Source organism: Nylanderia fulva, unplaced genomic scaffold (genome assembly GCF_048542155.1).
Source record: "Nylanderia fulva isolate GAGA-0341 unplaced genomic scaffold, ASM4854215v1 Scaffold97, whole genome shotgun sequence".
NCBI classification, from domain to species: domain Eukaryota; kingdom Metazoa; phylum Arthropoda; class Insecta; order Hymenoptera; family Formicidae; genus Nylanderia; species Nylanderia fulva.
In genome coordinates this window covers 184,401-207,500 of record NW_028191101.1, presented here as the reverse complement: position 1 = coordinate 207,500, position 23,100 = coordinate 184,401, and the positions used below count along the sequence as shown (strand labels likewise).

Genomic DNA, 23,100 nt, shown 5'->3' with positions numbered 1-23,100 from the left:
TTATTTATAATATTTAATGTTTATAATATTTTCAGCGTCCTTACAGAAGGCTTATGCGAAGGCAGAGAAAGCTTTATACACGTCAGATATGGACACGGAAAAGGAAGCAAAATATTACCGAAAACATAGAGCGAGAAAAATTTACTCTTCGTCGGAAAGCGAAGAAGAGTCTGGTGTAAATTTGCCACCTGCTCCATGTCCTCCTGCAAAACGTAACGTTATAAGCATTTTCATTGCGCGCGCCCGCGCGTGTGTGTGTATATACATACACACACACGCATTCAATGTATATATATTTTCTTCATTAAATATATGTATGTATATATGTGTAAAACTCTCTTATATCTCTTATATTTAACATATTGTATTATATATTTTATACATACATTTACACATATATATTTTACATATATTTTATTTTATTAATATATAATAATATATTGTTTTTATGATTCATGTAAAATTATATTATATTTAAATTTCTTTAACTTTTCTTTATATTATAGCTTGAATCACTTTGATGATGTCGCGTATTGGAATCAAAGTTTTCAAAACACGTGGTAAAGTATTTATGGCGAACACAAAGTCACCTTACATCGATTCTAATACGTTACATCATCACCGAAATTCAGTATAATTTCGAACGTTGGACCGTTAAGACGTGTTGATACTTTTATTTTTTCTTTTGTAATAAATAAAATTTAGAGTGGGTCCGATGCATCTGGGAAAATGCTAACGATAAATCGTAATCTTAATTTGAAATAAAATTTAGAGTGTTACAGTGAAATGAGAAGTTCATAAAATCCAGACTATATAAATTCTATCAAAATTAATTACTAAAATCTTGACACAGATCAACGACTCAACGATTCAGATGTATCTCGGATACAATGTAAAACTACATCCAATGTACGCTCTTCCGAAAAATCACAATCATCGCAAATTACAAACTCGAGCTCCCATTCATCATTTTTACAAGGTGAGCATTCGCAACATTACATAAAATTTCATATTTATAATTAATATTATTAAAGTTACATATATATATATATATATATATATATATATATATGTCAAAGGGTTTGTTCCGAGACAGTTAAAAATCTTACAGTTTTTAAATACATTTTAATAAAGCAAACTGATTGTGACTTAAAAAAGGTTAATGTTTCTTTCCGTTCTCGAGATATTATGTTTTAAAGTCTTCCAAGACACTTGCATAATGGCAGCTTTCAGGACAATAGTGATTTCCAGGACTGCCCTGGAATAATTCTATGTATAATGGTGTATTCCAGGACAAATAACAGTGTACGATGCTAAAAATGTTTCTATGTTAAGATAAATTCACATTATTACCCCATTTGTCTTGCTCGCTTTCAGGACGACAGCGAGCAAAATAAACTTGGCCAATGATATTATGGATGCGTTCGGGGAAACGCGGTTAGCGCTATTAACATTTCTCCTTCGTGTTTCTTCTTTCTAAACAAAAGGAAAAACGAAGAAAAAGAAACGCTGGTAGCGCTCTCCCCGAACACACCCTATGTGTATAATGTGAATTATCCTTAAAATACATGTGATCTAACCCTTATTGCAAAACGTTGGTATTACCGAATGCGACACATGCTGTGTGCCGGTTTTGTATGCAGGTTATATAGCCTTGAATTGCGCGGTACTAATATTAGTTTTGATGAAAATATTTCATTATTTTTGGTATTTTTAGCTTTTTACTTTAGCCAAACTATGTTTTCTTTACTCAAATTAAAACATACTAAAACATTAATAGTTGTGAAATCTACTAGTCTAATTAAAAAGAAAAAAGATTATTTGATAAAATTAGACAATGGAAAACGATGGGTTGGAATATTTCTTTGTAAATCGGGTAAGTAAAATAAACTGATTGTGACCTAAAAAAGTTAAATGTTTCTTTCCGTTCTCGAGATATTATGTTTTAAAGTCTTCCAAGACACTTGTATAATGGCAGGTTTCAGGACAATAGTGATTTCCAGGACTGCCCTGGAATAATTCTATGTATAATGGTGTATTCCAGGATGTGAAAAATAAAATATTATTTAAAATTTTTGGATGTTTAGAACATTATAATAAATATAAATAATAATAAAAAATACAAGAAATTGCAATCATATCCAATTGGTTCAAATGAAAAAATATTTAACAAATGTTACGGAAAAAATGCAATTAATTTTAGTTATTTTCAGATGAAAGACACACTCTTATAGAAATAAAAAAGAACATAGATACCAACTCACCAAAAATTCTAATAAAGGATGTTAACAAAGGGTCAAGTGACCAATGTGAAAATAATGAAACTACTGGTAATTTTTATATACTGATTTTTTTTATAATTATAATTATTGCCTATTATACTGCATAAATTATATGTGAAAGATCAAATTCTTTAATATTGTTACTTTTAGTATTTAAATACTGAAGTTTCAATATTCTAGCACTGTGCTGTAAGAGAATCTTTGTCGAAAGTACATATCTTAAAATATATCTTATCAGACCTCTATTCTAATATTAAGTAAATCAAATGATACAATAATTTAAGCATTTAATAGAATCTTAATTTAATTTTAATAAAATAAATTTAATTTTAAATAATAAAAATGTATTGCGTGTGAAGAAACATAGAAATGATACTAACGCTATACTAATTATAAGTAATTTCTATACTAATAATTTGTAACAATCTTCAGAATTGCTTCACAAAGTAAATTTAAGAATGCACAGTTTAACATTGTAGATGCAGTTGGTTCACTGATGCAATTTAGAAGAGCAGTGAAAGATATAATAAATTGGATATATGTATCATTAACAAATTATGAAGTATGTAATAAGATAACATAAAGTAAAGTAATTTAATTTATTTCAATAAAAATATATTTAAAAAATGTGTATTATGTTATAATATTATTAAAAAATTGTTATAAATAATAAACTGCTATTCTACCCAGATAGCACAATAGTTTGCAAAGAGTTCAAAAGAGTTCGCAAAGAATTTAGTGAAGCTTCAATAAATTCTTTGCGAACTCTTTTGAACTCTGCGAACTATTGTGATATCTGGGTAGCATTACGCAATAATGAAATCTTTGTCGAAAGCAATTTTTAATGGACACAAACAACAATAAAAGCCATACGTGTAAGTTATATTATTAAGAGTAATATTTACAAAGATGTTTTTGAATTATTTGCAGGTAATGAGCCAATTAATATAACAAATAATGACAAATGTGCTTCCAATGCAGACACAATAAATCAGTTTCATATTCAACATGAGGAATCAAATACTATAGTAAACTCATATTTAGATTTGGATGTGAAGTCCGATTTTCACAATGATAAATTACAGAGCAATGTTATAACTAATGAAAATTTACAAAGTCATACATTAGATAAAACTAAATCTTCTAAAAACTATCCTCGAATTATAGAAGACAAGAAATGCAAAATAAATATGACTATTTTATCAAAAAGTAGTGACACAACAGCAAATAGTTCATGTAATACATCTATTCTGGGGAATTTGGAACTTTCTGATGTAAATCTTTCTCATGTAAATGTTTCTGATATGAATGGAATAGACATAAATAATTTTGAAAAGTGTGGTACAAATTTAAATAATAATAATGGAGAAGAAATGATTCACGAAGTACTAGCTGAAAATAAATCCATGTTTACATCTATCACTGAAAATACTGAACTGGACAGCACTATAGTACCATTTTGTGATTTAAACGGAGTTAAGAATTCTTCTATAAACAACGATATAAATAACAATGACAATAAATTATATTGCAGTAACTCACAAATTGAAAATGTCTCGCAAAATACAGGTATGTATATTTTTATTAATTTGTTCCTTTAAAAAGTATTTAATTATGTTCGCAATATTGGTTTCGCTAAAGACAGTATATTTACAGTATATTTAAAAAGAACAATATTATAAAAGTTAAATTTAGATTTGTTATTAAGCTTAAATAAAATATTTAATAATTTTTATCCATCAAATTATTACGTAGGGTAATATAAACTAATACTAATTTAATAACTAAAAATATAATATAAACTAATTTTTAATTTTTTTTCTTCGCTCACAATAATAAAAAAGTAACAGTTTACGTAGTTAAGCGTCGTTTACAATGAGATTTTAAAACGTAAGACGTAAGAAATTGAACAATCACAGACAAGATTAGAGAAGAATAATCTCTCTTCGACTGTATTGGTCAATTTCTTAAGTCTTACGTCTAAAAATCTCATTGTAGACGACGCGTTACATATTGTTTATAAATTCTTTTGAATTAAGCTAATTTAATGTAAATAATGTGGTATACTTTTTAAATATAATTTAACTTTAATTTGTTATTTTTAAAAATTAAATTCATTAAGTATTAACTTATTAAATTGTCAATAAATAAAATTTATTAATTTTACTCAATTATTTTCTTTACTTAGCATTTCTATAATTTGATAGAATAATTTGATAAAAATAAAGCATAATATTTTTAACATTCATATATTTTTAAAATAAAATCTTTTAAAATGTTTATTATTTCAGATTTTGAGAAAAATAAAATTTCTAATGTAAGCGATAAAGATTCAGATTATGAACCATCTATTCAGAGTTCAAATGATACTGATATTGAACATACTGATATTGAAATAAATGATGATTTAGAAATTGCAAATAATGAATCTAGCATATTAGCAAATTCTTCAGAAAATGCAAACAAAAAAAATATGTTAGAAAAAGAAATAGAAACATGCAAAGATGATGAATTATTTGTAGAATTGTCTCAAGGGCCCAAAGGAGATAAAAAATATAATTTTTGCTTTTACTGCAATACTATGCAAAGTAAAATTGCTTGGCACCTAGAATTAAAACATAAAAATGAAGAAGAAGTAAAAATGTTTTTATTACTTCCAAAAAAATCTAGAGAGCGAAGAGATGCAATTAGTCAAATAAGAAAAAGAGGCAATTTTAAATATAATACACAGGCAGATTTAAATGACGGTTCCATGATTGTTGTAAGAAGACCTACTAAAGAAGAGAAGCAATGTGGTTCTTATTTTTTACCATGTTCTAAGTGTAGAGGACATTATGCAATACATAATCTCAGGCATCATTATCGCATTTGTGCTAAGAAGAAAGATACAACTCGAAATGTATTAAAATTAGCACGAAGCGCTGCACAATTTGTTCATAATCGTGCAAGCCATAAATTAAGAAAGGACATTCTTCCTGTCATGCGAAATGACAATATTTATAAATTAATAAAGTACGATTTATTAATTATACTATACGGAAATTACCTCTGTCAAATTCATAGATTGCAGCATTTAGGAGACCACATACGACAACAATTACGACTTCTTGGACGATATTTAGAAGTATTAAAATCAATAGAACCGGCAATACAAGAATTACAAATGCTATTTGACCCGAAATATTATGATATTGCTATAAAAGCAGTAAATATAATTGCTAAATATAATGAAGACACAGAATCATATAATATACCATATAATGCTACAGCTATGGGCACATGTTTAAAAAAATTATGTAAGATCTTAATCAACGAATTTATTAAACAACATGAATACAAAAAACAAAAATCAGCAAAAAATTTTCTAAAGATTTTAGAAGTCGAATATGGTAGTACCGTTAATAAAACAGTTACAGAAATACAGACTAGAAACAGTCGAAAGAAAAAAGTTAATCTTCCGAAAACATCAGATATCAAAAAGTTAACCAATTATTTAGAAGAAATAAGAGTATCTAGCATGCGAGAAATAAAAAATGAATTCACGTTTTGTGCTTGGAAATCACTTGCTGAAGCAATATTAATAATGATTCAAATTTTCAATCGGCGACGTGCAGGAGAGATAGAAAGAGCTTACATTGTTGATTACAAAAATTTCATAAAAATTACAAAAGAGGATGAATTATATAAAAGGTTACCACAAAAAAAAAAAAATATCTGCTTTAAAGTACATTCGTTTCACAATTCGTGGCAAGCTAAATCGGAACGTCCCAGTCCTTTTGAATGCTAAAATGAAAGAGGCTTTAGACATAATTTTAAGATATCGGAAATTGGCAGGAGTAAGTTCAAAAAATCCATATATATTTGGATTGCCAGGTGCAGATAAAAAACGATTTAGATATTTAAGAGCGAGTAAATTGATGCGTGAATTTGCTAATCTATGTGGAGCAGAGAACAAAGAAAGCTTACGTGGGACTATTTTACGGAAAGACATGGCAACAAAATGTTCACACTTACCAGATAGTGAAATTTCTCTCATTGCTGATTTTATGGGTCACCATAAGGATATACATAAAAATATTTACAGACAGCCTGTAGTAGAATCTGATATTTTAAATATGGCCAAAATTTTAGAGAAAACTCAAGATATATCTACACATAACACTGATATTGACACTACTAATAATACAAATACTAATACTACTAATTCAAACAGTACAACAGATGCTAATACTTCAGAGAATAGTATTAACGAAATTCAAAGCTTAGGTATTTTAAAAGTTCTTCAATTCTTTTATAATTTTAGAGAATACTTTTATAATATTATACTTATTGTTAGTAATTGTATTAGATTGTATCATATGGAATTGCTGATATTTGATAATTGGATTATTTCGTTCGATTTAAAAAGCTCGAATAAAAAAAGGAATATACAATTTAATATTAAGTAGACAGAAAAATATTATTGCTAATAATGTATATTTTGAGTGTATAAAATCTATTTCCTTAAAAATACAACATTTTTATTTTGACACAAAAACGACAATTTCATATGATAATCTATCATATATATATATAAATGAAAAAAGAAAATTTGTATTATATATTTTTTTACATAAAGTTTATTTTTAACAATATAGTTGAAGACGAAGCATCAGAGAATAATTTGCCAAAGAAAATTTTGCTAAAACAAAAAAATGTAAAAAAACGCGCCATAGAAAATATAAATAATTCAGATGAAGAATGTGCGCCAAAAAAGAAACGATTCAGTAAGTCAAATAATATTACAATTATACGTGTATATAAAATCATTAAAGAAATGCATACCTTTTTCTTAATATTAAAATTACTTTTCTTAATTTGTGACGATATATTTATAGATTTAATTATAATTTATGTTCAGCACCTCCTTACGGAAAGACCAGAAGAATACGTTGGACTTCTGAAGAAAAGCAAACAGCTTTATTACTCTTCGAAACGAATATTAATAATTCTACTTTACCTTCGTTAAAGGAAATAATATCCAAAACGCGCAAAAACATTTTAAAAAATCGACAGCCAGCAGCAATAAAAACTTGGATACACAATCAATTTCGCAATAAAATATAAATGTCATTAAATAAAAGAAAATTAAAAGTCTTTAAGTCTTAATAAACATAAAGTAACTTAACATAATAAAAATAATTGTGTACAATAAATAAATATAATTACAGAATTATATTTATTTACACAATTATTTTTATTATGTTAAGCTACTTTATGTTCATTAAGACTTAAAAACTTTTAATTTTCTTTTATACTTTATCACTTATACTGATATTACATCTAAATAATCTGTTTCTATGTTTTTTAGTATCGCTTTTTAGTATTTATTCAGTTTTGTTTATTTATATATAAATGTAATATCAGTATAACAGTAATAAAGTGTATGAATAGTCATAAACGTGATAAAGTGTAAAAGAATGATTTTTATTTACATATTTATTTTTATTATAGTAAGGCACTTTGTGTTTATTAAAACTTAGAGACTTTAAATTTCTTTTATTTTTAATTATTTTTATTGCGTTAAGTCACTTTGTATTCATTAAAACTTAGGGACATTTAACTTTCTTCTATTTTGTATTATTTTTATTGCGTTAAGAAACTTTGTGTTTAATAAAACTGATTGTTAGAATCTTTAAATTTTCTTTTATTTTTAATTATTTTTATTGCGTTAAGCCATTTTGTGTTCATTAAAACTTAAAGATCTTTAATCTTCATTTACGTAATTATATTTATATTTTATAATGTTACTTTTTAGGAACTCTTTTATATCTTAGCGCACAGCTTAATTACATACATTTGTAATTACATTAAATATTTTGAAATGAGGTAAATGTTAAAGTAACTATTCTTTCCGTATAAGTAACTATATTTTTAAAAATAATTTTCTTTTATACTAAGACAATGTACTGCAAAACATTATATATTTATATGTAGCTTTAATTTTTTATGTAATATTTGTAATTCATATAATGATATATACTTTTTCGCCCGCAGACCGCGATATCGAATATCTTTTTAATTCGATTTATATTTTTTTAATTTGTAAGTTCTGTGATTTTTTTAATTTGTAGGTTCTGCGAATATTTGTTTCTGAATTAAAACAGGATAATTATATAAATAGTATAATATAATAATTAATAAAGAATAAATTTTATGATGCACGTTTAATCATGTGTTTCATTAATTTCCTTGAGATTAAAAAAAATACATTTTCTTAAAAACAAAATTTTTTTACTTATAAATTAAAGTGTATTCATTAAAAATTTGTCTTAAATATACTTAGACAAAAATTAAGTTTCTGCTAATATACAATGTTCTCCTTTGTATTGATTATTGTCTATTGACTTTAAACAATCATTAGTCGTAAGCGCAAATATAAATAATTTTATTCTCTTATAATTATTAATAAAAAAAATTTTTTTAAAATCATTAACAAAAAACTTAGAATAAATGTACTCGAAGGTACGTTGTTTCTCGGATGTTTAATGTCATATTATTTACAATTTATTTTTGTCCTGGAAATGATCGCTAGGCCACAAAATGGGATATTTTTTCAATTAATAGGCATACAACGAAGCGAAAATAATATTATACATATACAAATATTACTTATAGCTATTCTTTCCATGCTTTGTTGCCTGAGATGCGTGTATCGTGTTATAGTGGGCTAATTTTCACGTCGTGTGCCGATATTCATATTGATAAGAATTACAAATATTGTTATTAAGAATTATTCAGGTTTATTGAAGAAAGTTAACTGTTGTTGTCAGATCACGTTTTCAAAAGTTATACGTCCAATGAATTAAATCTAAAAAAGTAAATATTATTTTCTGGCCTAATGTTCGTTTCAAGAGCATAATAGATTATTATCTATTATAACAAATAATGTGATATTAAATATATATAGTATAATATATATAATATATAATATATAGTATAACAAATAATGTGATATTAAATAATGATATTAAATAATTTGCCTCGAAATATAAATTATCCTGTAAGTATTGCCTCACAATGAGATGATCTTGCTTATTATTCTGTATAACGGGTTGCAAGTCAAAAGATATTTATTGTTTTCTGGAAAATTTAAATAAAAAAATCATATTATGTAAAAACCCATTAATATACTTATATATTACAGGATAAATGTATTCCAAAGCAAATTATTTATTCAAGTAATTATATAATATTACATTATTTGTGAGAATTTGGTTGTGTCCTGTAAACGAACGTTAGGTTATTTACCCCCAGAAAATATGTACACTTTTTTTAGATTTAACTCATTGGACGTACATATTAACATTTAAAAACACGATCTGATAATAACAGATCTGATAATTAATTAATTTCCTTCTGCGAATATGTGTAATTCTTAACAATACAAATCATTCTTAACAATATGAGTATATCAGCACGCGGCGAGAAAATCAGCCCCACTATTACGCAATACACGTGTCACGCATATCAGGCAACGACATATTGGAGGAATGGTTATATAAGTAATATGTGTATATGTATAACATTATTTTCGCTTCGTTGTATATCTGGTAATTGAAAAAAATATACAACCATTTGTGGCCTAGCGTTTGTTTCCAGGACATAGCGGGAAAATTAGTTATTATGACGCTATAAGTATCACGCATATCAGACAACGAAGCATTGGAGCAATGGCTATGTGTAATTAGTGTATATGTATAATATTATTTCCATTTTGTTATATGTCTGGTAATTGAAAAAAATACAATTATTTTGTGGCCTAGCGTTCGTTTCCAGGACACAACAAAATTTTTATCAATAATACAATATTAAATATATAAATGAAGCACTCGGCTTGGACATTTATTCTAAATCTCTCTCAAATGAATTTCATTTTTTATGTAGATTATTCATCCATTTAATTTGAAAGTGACTTGCATTCCTATTATACAGATGTTCGATAATATATAAAAACGATAAAATCTCGCTGCACGAATATTAGCGTTAGATGGGAAGATAAGTGAGCGATGACAGTCTATTGTGACGCGATATGCGTCATGCATATCATGTTACAATAGACTGATCTCATCGCACTAGAATAAATGTCCGAGCTGAGAGTGCTCCATTCAACTATTTAATATTGTATTATTTATAAAAATTTTATTGTGTCCTGGAAACGAACGCTAGGTCACAAAATGATTGTATTTTTTTCAATTACCAAGCATACAACAAAGCAGATATAATATTATACATATACACATATTACTTACAGCCATTCTTCCAATGCTTTGTTGCCAGGTATACGTGATATTTATCGCGCCATAGTGAAGTAATTTTCCCGCCATGTCCTGGAAACGAACTCTGATATATTTTTATCAATTACCAGGCATACAATAAAGCAGAAATAATTTTATACATATACACATATTATTTATAGCCATTCCTCCAATGCTTCTTTGCCTGATATACGTGATATTTATCGCGTCATAGTGAACTAATTTTTCCTCAATGTCCTGGAAACAAACTTTGATATATTTTTATCAATTATACCAGGCATACAACGAAGCGGGAATAATATTACACATATACACATATTACTTATAGTCATTCCTCCAATTCTTCGTTACCTGATGTGCGTGATATGTATTGCGTCATAGTGCGCAGATTTTCCCGCTGTGTGCTGATATACTCATATTGTTAAGAATTACACAGCTTCGCAGAAGAGAGTTAACTGACATAGCCAGATCGCGTTTTCAAATGTTAATATGTACGAGTTAAATCTTAAAAAAAAGGTAAATATCATTTTATTTGGTCTGTGTTCGTTTTCAGGGCACAACCAAATTCTTACAAATAATGTGACATTAAATAATGATATTAAATACTTAAATAAAAAATTCGCTTCCTAATGCATATTTTATGAGATTGCGTCACAGTAAGATAAACTTATTTATTATCGGATACTCTGTATAACGGGTGTGCAAGTCAAAAAACAAATTGAAGCATATCTTACTTTTTGCAGTTTTGTTATGAGTAAGTTACATTTTTTATAAATAAATATGTTTTTATGTCATTTGTTTTCAATATTGGTATGAAAAAGTCTCGCTTAAAACCAAAATAACGTTGGTGCAACCGGGAATAATTATAGCATCTAAAGGACCACGCACAAATCGTAGGGAAAAATGGATATCAGTCGATTTGGTTGAAAATTTAGTATGATGTGTATGACGTCCTGATTCAAAGTTCCAATGGGCACAAGGTTTGTGTGACCAGTTTTCGAGATATGGGGGTCAAATGTTGAAAATATAGTCATTTATTTATTGAATTAGACGCAATCGCTACGGTTAGAATTCACGGATCAAGATGAAAATTAGTCAAAGAGTCCCTTGGGACAGTACCCGATAAAAGAAATTAATAAATATGTGTATATACAGGGTGTCTCTAAAATCTGTCCCCGCCCCTGGATTTTAGAAACGACTGTAAATATGAAAAAACGTTTTAGACGAAAGTTGTAGGGTTCGAAGCGAGACATAAGAAGATACTATTGGTTTTTAGGCTGCGTTGTTAAGGTCACATAAAGGTCATCGCCATTTTTTTAAATGGAATTACAATAATTGTTTTATGTACGTAAATTCCTTGTAACATTCTGCATAAAAAGTTATAAGGATAACATGGTCAATAATTGCATCGTTTACGAGATATTTAATATGTAAATCTGACATATTTTGACAAAATATAAGATACCTCATGAAATATTTATTTTTCTATAATCTTACTTTGATACTTTTATGTATAGAATAATGAAAGGAATCAATTGGTGCAAAAAAATGCATGATTGTTTATAACAAAAAATGTGTAATTTGCAATGTACTTTTTGTTATAAACAACCATGCGTTTTCTTTACACCAATTGATTCGTCTCATTATTCTGTGCATAAAAGTATTGGGGTAAGAACATCGAAACAAATATTTTACGAGGTATCTTATGTTAAAATGTCAGATTTACATATTAAATATCACGTAAGCGATACACTTTTTGGCCATATTATCCTTACTAACTTTTTATGCAGAATGTTACAAGAAATCTATTTACCTAAAACAATTGTAATTCCATTTGAAAGAATGACTATGACCTTTATGTGACCTTAACAACGCAGCCTAAGATCAATAGTATCTTCTTATATCTCGCTTCGAACCCTACAACTTTCGTCTGAAACGTTTTTTCATATTTACAGTTGTTTCTGAAATCTAGGGGCGGTCAGATTTCGGAGACACCCTGTATATACACATATTTATTTATCTTTTTCATCGGGTACTGTCCCAAAGCACTCTTTGATTAATTTTCATTCTAATCCATAAATTCTATCCGTAACGATTGCGTCTAACTCGATAAAAAATGGCTATATTTCCAACATTTGACCCCCAATATCTCGAAAACTGGCTACACGAACCTTGTGCCCATTGGAACTTTTGATCAGGACGACATAAACTACATCATACTAAATTTTTAACCAAATCGACTAATATCCATTTTTCCCTATGATTTGTGCGTGCTCCTTTCTATTTAAATGTTTCATCTAATTTTACAGAATACAATTAAACTTTAGTAAAGAATTTGCATGTCAACAGTGTTACGAACTACATATATGCACAATAATGTACACTAACATTGTCTGACTGCATTTCTTTAATTGTATATATCTACGTTAAATGCATTAAATAATAGAAAAAATGAAAATAAATTATTTTGTGGCCTAATGTTTGTTTCCAGGACACAAAGGAATCCTTATCCAAAATATTGTAATATTACCGATTATATACGTATATATTGATTATTGTTCTTATCAAAATTAAATAATATATTTCTTATCCTTCAATTGTATACAAGTGTTTAACATTTGTATACATCTGTTTCTTTTGTATATACGTTTAAATATGCAATTCCTATATGTATATACATAAGTTTTCCAGGACTGTCTTGGAAACTGCCATTTGACATATAATTCTTCCAGGTCAGGCCTGGAACCCTGCAAATGTCTCGGAATATGTCAATAAATGTCGGGAAGTGTCCCAGAATAAACCCTTTGACATATATATATATATATATATATGTATATATATATTTAACTTTTATATACAATATTTAAAATAATACATACAATTTTGTTCTCTACAGCTTCGCCTATTAATGAAGATAGGAATGGAGATGATTTCGGTGCTTCATGTGAAACAGATGCTGAGGAACATATGCCACGTACTATTATTGCTCCAAGAGAGAAAACTCGAGATGGCTTGATACATGCCCATGGTCGGTCAGACAATGAATATTCGCATAACAGCCCTATAATAAAAGGGAAAAATCGAATTAATTCGACACATAATTGGTATGACACCATCGATCCACCATTGACGCCATCGATCGGCTCGAGACATAATGACAATGATGCGGGAAAAATTGGCCGAGCTACTAAGAATAAGTATACGTACAGAGAAATTGAAAAGGAAAAGGAAAATTTTAATAATCAATTTTCACACGCAGAAGGTCCAATTGGTAAGTAAAGCTGCGTTCGGGAACATCACGCGGATGCACACCGGCCGCTGAAAATTTATACTATGCGTTAGGCCTGTTCTACAATAGAGTCGTAAGCTGTAAGACATAAAAAATTGACCAATCACAGACGAATTAAAATAGAAGAAAAATCGACTGTGATTGGTCAATTTCTTACGTCTTACAGCTTACGACTCTATTGTAGAACAGGTCTAACGCATAGAATAGAGTTTTGGCGGCCGGTGTGCACTCGTGTGATGTTTCCGAACGCAGCTTAAATGTAATGCATGTGTGTGTGTGTGTGTGTGTGTGTGTGTGTAAATACGGTTAAAATACACAATTATGCACTCAATTATTATAAAAAAGGATTATTGAAAAGGTTATATTAAACAAAGTATTTAAAGTATTATTAAAGTGATTATTAAAAAATATTATCGTTAAATTATGCGCATTTTATATATATATATATATATATAAATATAAAATGCGCATAATTTAATAATATTTTTCAATAATCTCTTTACTGGTCCTTTTTATGTTTTTAATAATCATTCTTTTATATGATTTTATACATATCAATGTCCGCAGTATTGTGTATTTTAATCGTTTTCTCTCTCACACACACCCACACACACGTACGCACGCACGCACGCACGCCCGCACACGCTCACGCACACGTTCACACACCCGCGCGCGCGCGCACACACACACACACACACGCGCGCGCGCGCGTGTAATTTAAATATTTTCAACAGTTTACATTTATTCTTGTATATTTCTGGTTTATCGTTTGAAAGCAGCGTGTAATGCGACTAATTTATGTTTTATAAGCTATTCGTATATTTTATATACTATGCACATTTTATAACGTTTTTTTATTATATGTTTTTGTATTTTTTTTATATTATTATTATAAACGTTAACACATTTATTATATAAATTTATATGCTATTGATACATTACAATTATATATCATGTTGATTTTATAAATCAGTCGTATTACACGTTGCCTTCAAGAAAATAAATACTAATAATATTTGTAGTTGATCATTTAAAAAAATTAACGAGGGAAGTAGCATCAGTAAAATATGATGTGAGGCAAATACTGACCTTAGTAGACATAGTGGACAAAATTAATAAAGACACAGAATGTGAGAGAACACAAATTTCCTTTGAGGGCGCTGAAAACCGGTTTCCCTTGCAAACCGTAGTTCAGTTAGCGGAAGTTGAGGAGATCTTGAAAGCGTCAAATTCCCAACATAACACTGAAATAGTAAGTAAACGCATATAAATTTATATATATATGATATAAATATTTTACCAATAAAATAATCAGACGCGAAATTATATTTTGATAATTGAACAAATACTGTAACTCACAATTACCATGAAGTTTTACAAGCTTTTATTGCATACATCTTATCGTTCAGATTATTAATAATTTAAAATTGTTATAAATGATTGGAAAGATTGAGAATTTAAAAGAATTTTAAGGAATTATTTAATCTGATAATAATATATTATTTTACCTTTTTATTTTATAGCGCGGATATATCAAATCCATCGGAGGGACAAGTGTCGATGATGCCGTAAAGAGAACATTGTATAAAGTATTCTCCAATAAATTGGCGGAGAGATATAACTGGGAAAGCCGACGCGGAAAGGAACCACTGCAGAAACTGGAAGTGATGAAAGTTATTTTCAGTAAGTTTAAATATTAATTAAACGTAAAAATATGTGATTAAGTAATGCTTTCATATATATACACATAATGACAGATAAAAAAACTGCACACACACACACACACACACACGCGCGCGCGCGCGCGCGCAAATGCAAACTCTCTCTCTCTCTCTCTCTCTCTCTCGCTCTTTCTCTCTGTTATTTTACAGGGTGTCACGGAAATTTGTTGACTATAATTAACGGTCAGTTTTTAACGCACATAAGGAACAAAAAAATAAAAAAATCTTTTAACAGATGACATTTTGCATTTATATTTACATTTAAATAAAGATTGGAAATAATTTTATCACTACAAACAAACGTTTATTTTAAAATACTAATTTAATTATAACAGTTTCAGTAATTTATCATGACGCATTGTACTATATGCATGGTCCGTATTCAGAACGCTTTTAAAGATGTTAGCGTGCTTTTTTGTCATTCTATCTTTATTGTTCATTAAACGTGAAATAAGGATAGAATGACAAAAAAGCGCGCTAACATTTTTAAAAGCGCATTCCGAATACGGACAATATAGTACAATGCGCCCTTGATAAATTACTGAAATTAACTGTTATATATATATATTTAATTAGCATTTTGAAATAAACGTTTGTTCGTAGTAATAAAATTATTTCCACAATTATCTTTGTTTAAATGTAAATAAATGCAAAATGTCCTCTGTAAAAAAATTTTTTAATTTTTTTGTTTCTTATGTGCGTTAAAAATTGACCGTTCTGAAACGTGCAGTTCTGAATACGGGCCTATATGTATACCTATATATATAGCTGTTATTTTTAAATACACGTAGGGAGCAGAAAAAATTAAAATATCTTTAAATAGAGGACATTCAGCAGTTTTATTTTCACATAGAGTAAAGACATTCTTATCATTTATAATAAAGTTTTTTTTTAATGACATATTTAAAGTGCATCATTAAAACATCATTGAAACAAAATCATATCTCTTGCGGAAACTATAAATAATTTTACGTAACTTTACGTCTCTTTTGAGATGCCATTTATTGCTTTTAATTCTCACAGCTCTGATCAATTTCCTTTATTATCTTGAACCATCTTTTATAAATCGTTTATTAAATAATAAGTATATTTCCGATATTTGTCTTTACTCTATGTATAAATAAAAATGCCTCTCTTAGAAAATATTTTACTTTTACTGCTTCCTCTCTATGTGCATTTGAAAATGACAGCTGTTTATTTTCAGCAATTTTCCATTCGACACCACGTAGATATTCGTAATTGTTTATTATTTTAATCAAATTTAAAAAGTTTTCGATGAATCAATTTATGTGAATAAAATTTTGTGTACTTTTAATCTTTTTGCATTATAAAACTAAAAAAGCAAAATTATTCAAATATAATTTATGCACTCTCTATCTCAATGAATATAAAATAAGAAAGTTAAAACAAAGAAAATGTTTACAGGATCCATACTTCACAATATCCCGGATTCCGACCAGAGAAAAATACAACGACGAGTTATGGAGTGGTTTCGACATTCCAAGGCGAGGCATGAAAATGAGGAGAAGCGGATGAATAGACGCGAAGGTAATGCTTTGTCTAATTTCTTGGAGGACTGCAGTGAATAGAGAAATGAAAAGTTATTAATAATGTCAATGAAAACACAGTTCTCTAATATGGTACTGTAGAATTCCAGTAAAGATAAAGTAAAGCCTGAGACACAATGCGAGGCAATAGCGATAGAAATAGCACAGCACAAATTTCAACCTATAAGAAACCACGTACCAATGGAATGTGGTTTCTTATAGATTGAAATTTGTGCTATGTTATTCCTATCGCTATTGCCTCGCATTGTGTCTCAGGCTTAACGGTAACGTAACATTTTTGGGAACTTTCCAGCAGGTAACACAGGCGACACCAGTGTCCATTAGTGTGAGAGAGAACGTATCAGTGTGTCTCACTTATACTAGTGAACATTGTGTTACACTGTGTCTTGCCGGAAAGCTCCTATTAATATTATAATTTCTCACTTAACAAGATAACTGCAACGTAATTGCAATGTAGCATGCCTTATATATGAAAAATTATAATATTAATGTTACACATTATACTGTTACTTAATGTTTATATGTATTTTAGATGTATACTCATCTTTGACGCTCACTGTATATTAACACTACATTTGATCCTTCCACAAGACCGTAAATTACGTCACATATTGTACATACGTCACATACCACTGTTAAGCTCCTGTCGCAAGACTACAAAGACCGACTCAACTGTCGATCGCGACTACCGACTCTTATCTGACTTATAGGACTTATCTGACCTATAGAACGTATAGGATTTGGTACGCGTATTAAGTGCTCGGTGTAAACAAAGCCTTTAAAAGCGAGCTTTGAGCAACACGCAACCATAAGAGCGGGGGGGGGGGGGAGATGCGTGTTGCTCGAAGCTTAATTCTTTCTGACATCACTGGCGCGAACGCTTCGCTTTTACGAGCGAGATGACTACGAGTGCTTTCTATTTAGCAACACAAGTCGACACAAGCATCATTCTGTCTTTTTTCAACAACAGTGAACAACAAAGATAGAATGATACTTGTGTCGACTTGTGTCACTAAATGGAAAGCACCCTACGTTTACACGTTACCCTTAAACGTTTGTATTAATAATAATATCGATGTTATAATTGCGGCGTAAATCGGATCGTATAAACGTAGTCATAAATTGCGCGCTTTCATACAAGTCAACGCGTCAACATTAGCAAGAAGAGGGGCAATGTAATTATATTCTCTCTTCGTCTATATTGGAAATTGTGTGACGAAAAAAAAATATAATTCCAGTGCCCCTTTCCTGCAATAATTTTTATCTACTTTTAATATGGCGTTTGCACTTTTTTTTATCACCCATCTGATGTTTTATATTATACGTGTATATCACACATACTTTTATATTTCAGCAATGTAGCGAGATCGCAGAGACTGGACCGATGAAGACCGATGAAGCCAGTGATATGCGCGGACGAAGCCTCTCCCTGTTAGAATTGTTCCAGGACCTCAATTGTTAAAATCGAAAAATTTTCCTATGCGAAAGACGCTACGCGATTCTTCAGATTGGTATATATTTTTAAATTTAAAAGTATATACCAATCACACACACACACACACACACGCACACGCGCGCACGCGCACGCGCACGCACGCGCACACACACACACACACACACACACACACACACACACACACACACACACACACACACACACACACACACGCACGCACGCACGCACGCACGCACGCACGCACGCACGCACGCACGCACGCACGCACGCACGCACGCACGCACGCACGCACGCACGCACGCACGCACGCGCGCACGCGCGCACGCGCGCACGCGCGCACACGCACACACGCACACACGCACACACGCACACACGCACACACGCACACACGCACACACGCACACACGCACACACGCACACACGCACACACGCACACACGCACACACGCACACACGCACACACGCACACACGCACACACGCACACACGCACACACGCACACACGCACACACGCACACACGCACACACGCACACACGCACACACGCACACACGCACACACGCACACACGCACACACGCACACACGCACACACGCACACACGCACACACGCACACACGCACACACGCACACACGCACACACGCACACACGCACACACGCACACACGCACACACGCACACACGCACACACGCACACACGCACACACGCACACACGCACACACGCACACACGCACACACGCACACACGCACACACGCACACACGCACACACGCACACACGCACACACGCACACACGCACACACGCACACACGCACACACGCACACACGCACACACGCACACACGCACACACGCACACACGCACACACGCACACACGCACACACGCACACACGCACACACGCACACACGCACACACGCACACACGCACACACGCACACACGCACACACGCACACACGCACACACGCACACACGCACACACGCACACACGCACACACGCACACACGCACACACGCACACACGCACACACACACACACACACACACACACACACACACACACACACACACACACACACAATTTTCGTTCAGCGTCATCTTCGCATACGAAAATTTTTCATAAGAGAATAAGCGTTCATGTTTAATTAGCATTACTATACAAATATTTGTATCTATATATTATTTTATCGACCTAATTTGTCTAATTATAAGATATATGTCCTGGCGTTACTCGGAAAAAAAAATATATATATATATGTATAATTTGAGAAGATTTTGTATTGAGAACGAAAATGGAGCGAGAAAAGTCTTCATAAATTTGTAAATGCGTTTATCTTTTTTTTTGTCGTTCTTGGAGTTAGATAAGTCGCAGAAAAATTTATATGTACATTATAAATACTTATATTAATTTTATTCCATAAAAAATACTTATATTAATTTTATATTAATATATTGTATATTAGTTTTACTTATATTCATAAACATATTTATTTCATCAATAAAAATATTTTCTGTTAATAAAAAAATTGTCTACATTAATTTACAGCGAAGTAAACCAAAACAAAATCAAAAATCTACATCTATATGTCTTCCAATTAACGTCTATTTATTATCTATCAAAGCTCCATGAAATATCTATGATTGCTCCATATTACGTCCAAATTGCTCTATGGTATACTCCATATTACGTCCATACAATATCCATGAATACGTCTAATGGATGTCGAATGGATTCTGCCGTAAAGTAGCTGAAGATAAGCAGCCCAGCGGAGCTGCAGGATCAAAGAAAAAAAAATGGAAGCACTTTGACAGAATGCTGTTTTTAAAGGATACTCTCATTACAAAACAGTATGTATAAATCTAAATTACTTTGTTTTTGGAATTTTAGGAATAAACCTAGATTTATGTAACAAATTTGATTGGACTATTATAACTTCATTAGTGCCATTTCTATTATGTAATTATTATTTAACACTATAGGACTACAACAAATTTAGAATCTGGATCAGGAGAAGCAGCAGACCCCCCCTTGAATAAAAAACGTAACGTAATGATATCAATTATAATTCTTATTCATTCACTGAATAATAATACATATATTTATATGTATTATTCAGTGGATACAAGGGAGTTTAATGAATAATTACGTTACCGATGATTTGTCATGATGTTTTAAGATCCTTATCTTAAATCCATCATAATAAATCCCCTTTTATTTATTGTAAAAATTGTTTTTGTTGTAAGTATTATTTTATTTTTTAGGACGCACAACTCATTCAGATATGAAAGAACCAAATACAGCAATTCAGCAAATTGCAGATGCTATATCTACAATTGCAACTCCTATGCAACCGTTAACATTGCCACCATCTCCGACCCTAGACGAAGTAGATGGATTATTTTTGATACTTGGGAGTCAGTTAAGGCAACAAACAGAAGAGCGAAAAAGGACTTTAATTTTAGAAATATTGCAATTTATGTATGAAAAATTAAACTTCTAAATGCTATCTAATATTACTTCTTACTATGCTTCGCTTTATTTGCAAGAAAAATATTTTGTATTTTTTTTAAACATATATTTTATAGTATACATAATTTATGATAATACATATTTTATATTGTACGTGGTCCTAATAAATAATTAATTTTTTTATGCAAAATCAAATTTATTTATTTAATGATCCAAAACAGTTTAATAAATAAGTAAATAATAAATATTTAGACGGACTGGATTTCATATTACATTCATTTTACAGCTGTTAATTGATTATAAAAGGAAAAAGAGTTTTCAGATAATTTTACAAGTATGCCAAAGACTTTTGTAGTGTTGTTACATTGATATATCTTTTTATCTAAAAATGGCACGCAAAAATTTTAAGTGTGTATTTTCTCGCTTCTGACGTCACGATTCCGACATGATCGACGAGGAACAAGAAACCTTAATAATTTAATAATGAAATCATAGAAACTATTGTAAGACTGATAAATTTAACATTTATTTATTTAAAAACGTGTACAAACTGCCATGGAATATCGCCTTCTTCATTAAAATAATTCATAAATTTTTGTCGGATTTCAGCAGACGTTCTTGTGTATGTGTGTGTTAAGCAAGAAGACAATGGTTGCAGGACACTGTTGTCTAGTTGCACAATTTTTCTCTAGTTGCCTTCAATAATGGAGCCATCATTTGCTTCTTCGTCAATCATACCAGCAGATATAAATGACTGCTCTCTATTTGATATATCTTTTTTGCGTAGCCAATTGTGTAAAGTTATTGTTGCTTTCACTATGTTTTCAATAGTCTCAACTTTTCCTATGATAGGTTTTCTATATATTCGCCATTGAGCAGCAAGAATCCCAAAAACATTTTCTATTGTTCTTCTTGCTCGACTGAGTCGGTAATTGAAAATCTTCTGTTCTGTTGACAAACAATCTCTTCCAGAAAAAGGACGCATCAAGTATGGACTCAGTGGAAATGCTTCGTCTGCAACTAATGCATAAGGGTACTTGGAACTTCCTTCATAAATTTCTTCGGCAAGTGGAACATTCATTTGTCCCTGTGCAAATTTTTGTCCCATTAACGAATTTTTAAAAACACCACCGTCGCTCTGTCTACCATAGGCACCAATGTCAACATATGTGAAAACATAGTTCGCATCACAGATTGCTAGTAATACAATACTGAAGGATTTTTTATAGTTGTAATAAGCAGAGCCACTGTGTTGAGGACTCTGAAAGAAAAATAGAATTTGAGTTATAGAGTAACTGCGTGAATTATATGCAAATTTTGATTCAGATATGCAGAAAACCATTTTATACCTGTATAATAACATGTTTGCCATCCATTGCCCCAATACAATGTGGAAATTGCCATTTAATATTCATTTCATTTGCAATCTCCCTCCATTCTTTATGTGTGTGTAATGGAAGTACAAGAGGGTACAATGCATCCCATATAACTTCACATGTTTCACGAATAATTTGAGAAACTACTGTTTGGCTAACCGAGTACTGGTGTGACATGGATGCCATACTGTCACCACTAGCTAAGTATTTAAAATATTAAAATTTTACTTCTTTCTACTTACAATAAAAGGATAATAGAAAAAACTACATATTACATATTACCTTAAACATATTATGAAACGTTGTTCCGTTTCAATGGGTTCTCGAATGGCATATTGTCGGTGTATTCTTGGCGCAATTAATGCAACTCTTCAAATTGAGTACAGTTCATCCGAAAATAATTCTTAAATCGGAGATCATCTAATTTCAACATTGGGAATACCAAGTAATAAAATCCTATGCGTCGTCGTTGCTTATAAATCTCAGCCATCCAATATCGTTTCTTTTTGTATTTTTTTTAAATACTTGTGTAAGCTGTCGCTACTACAGCTGCCGCTATTACAGCTTGTTTTTGATTTATTTTTGCATTATACTCATTAATTTTAAGTATACACTCTGTTTGCCACTGATATAATTTTTGATTATACGAC

The 23,100-nt window shown here is 30.6% G+C and overlaps 1 protein-coding gene and 1 long non-coding RNA gene across 2 annotated transcripts in view; both read left to right on the top strand.

Moving 5' to 3' along the window:
* LOC114929740 (uncharacterized) overlaps positions 1 to 18,715 on the top strand; it is a 20,252-nt gene extending 1,537 nt beyond the window's left edge. The window contains exons 4-10 of the mRNA XM_085490102.1: positions 36 to 212; positions 854 to 979; positions 13,476 to 13,850; positions 14,891 to 15,120; positions 15,392 to 15,551; positions 17,015 to 17,137; positions 18,512 to 18,715. Coding sequence (XP_085346228.1) covers positions 36 to 212; positions 854 to 979; positions 13,476 to 13,850; positions 14,891 to 15,120; positions 15,392 to 15,551; positions 17,015 to 17,137; positions 18,512 to 18,519 — 1,199 coding nt within the window. The 3' untranslated portion in view covers positions 18,520 to 18,715. The remainder of the gene's footprint in view (positions 1 to 35; positions 213 to 853; positions 980 to 13,475; positions 13,851 to 14,890; positions 15,121 to 15,391; positions 15,552 to 17,014; positions 17,138 to 18,511) is intronic.
* Positions 18,716 to 20,381: 1,666 nt separating this feature from the next.
* On the top strand, positions 20,382 to 21,121 carry LOC114929741 (uncharacterized). The gene is made up of 2 exons (XR_014926506.1): positions 20,382 to 20,452; positions 20,867 to 21,121. It is a non-coding gene; the product is annotated as an uncharacterized LOC114929741 (long non-coding RNA).
* Positions 21,122 to 23,100: the final 1,979 nt, after the last annotated feature.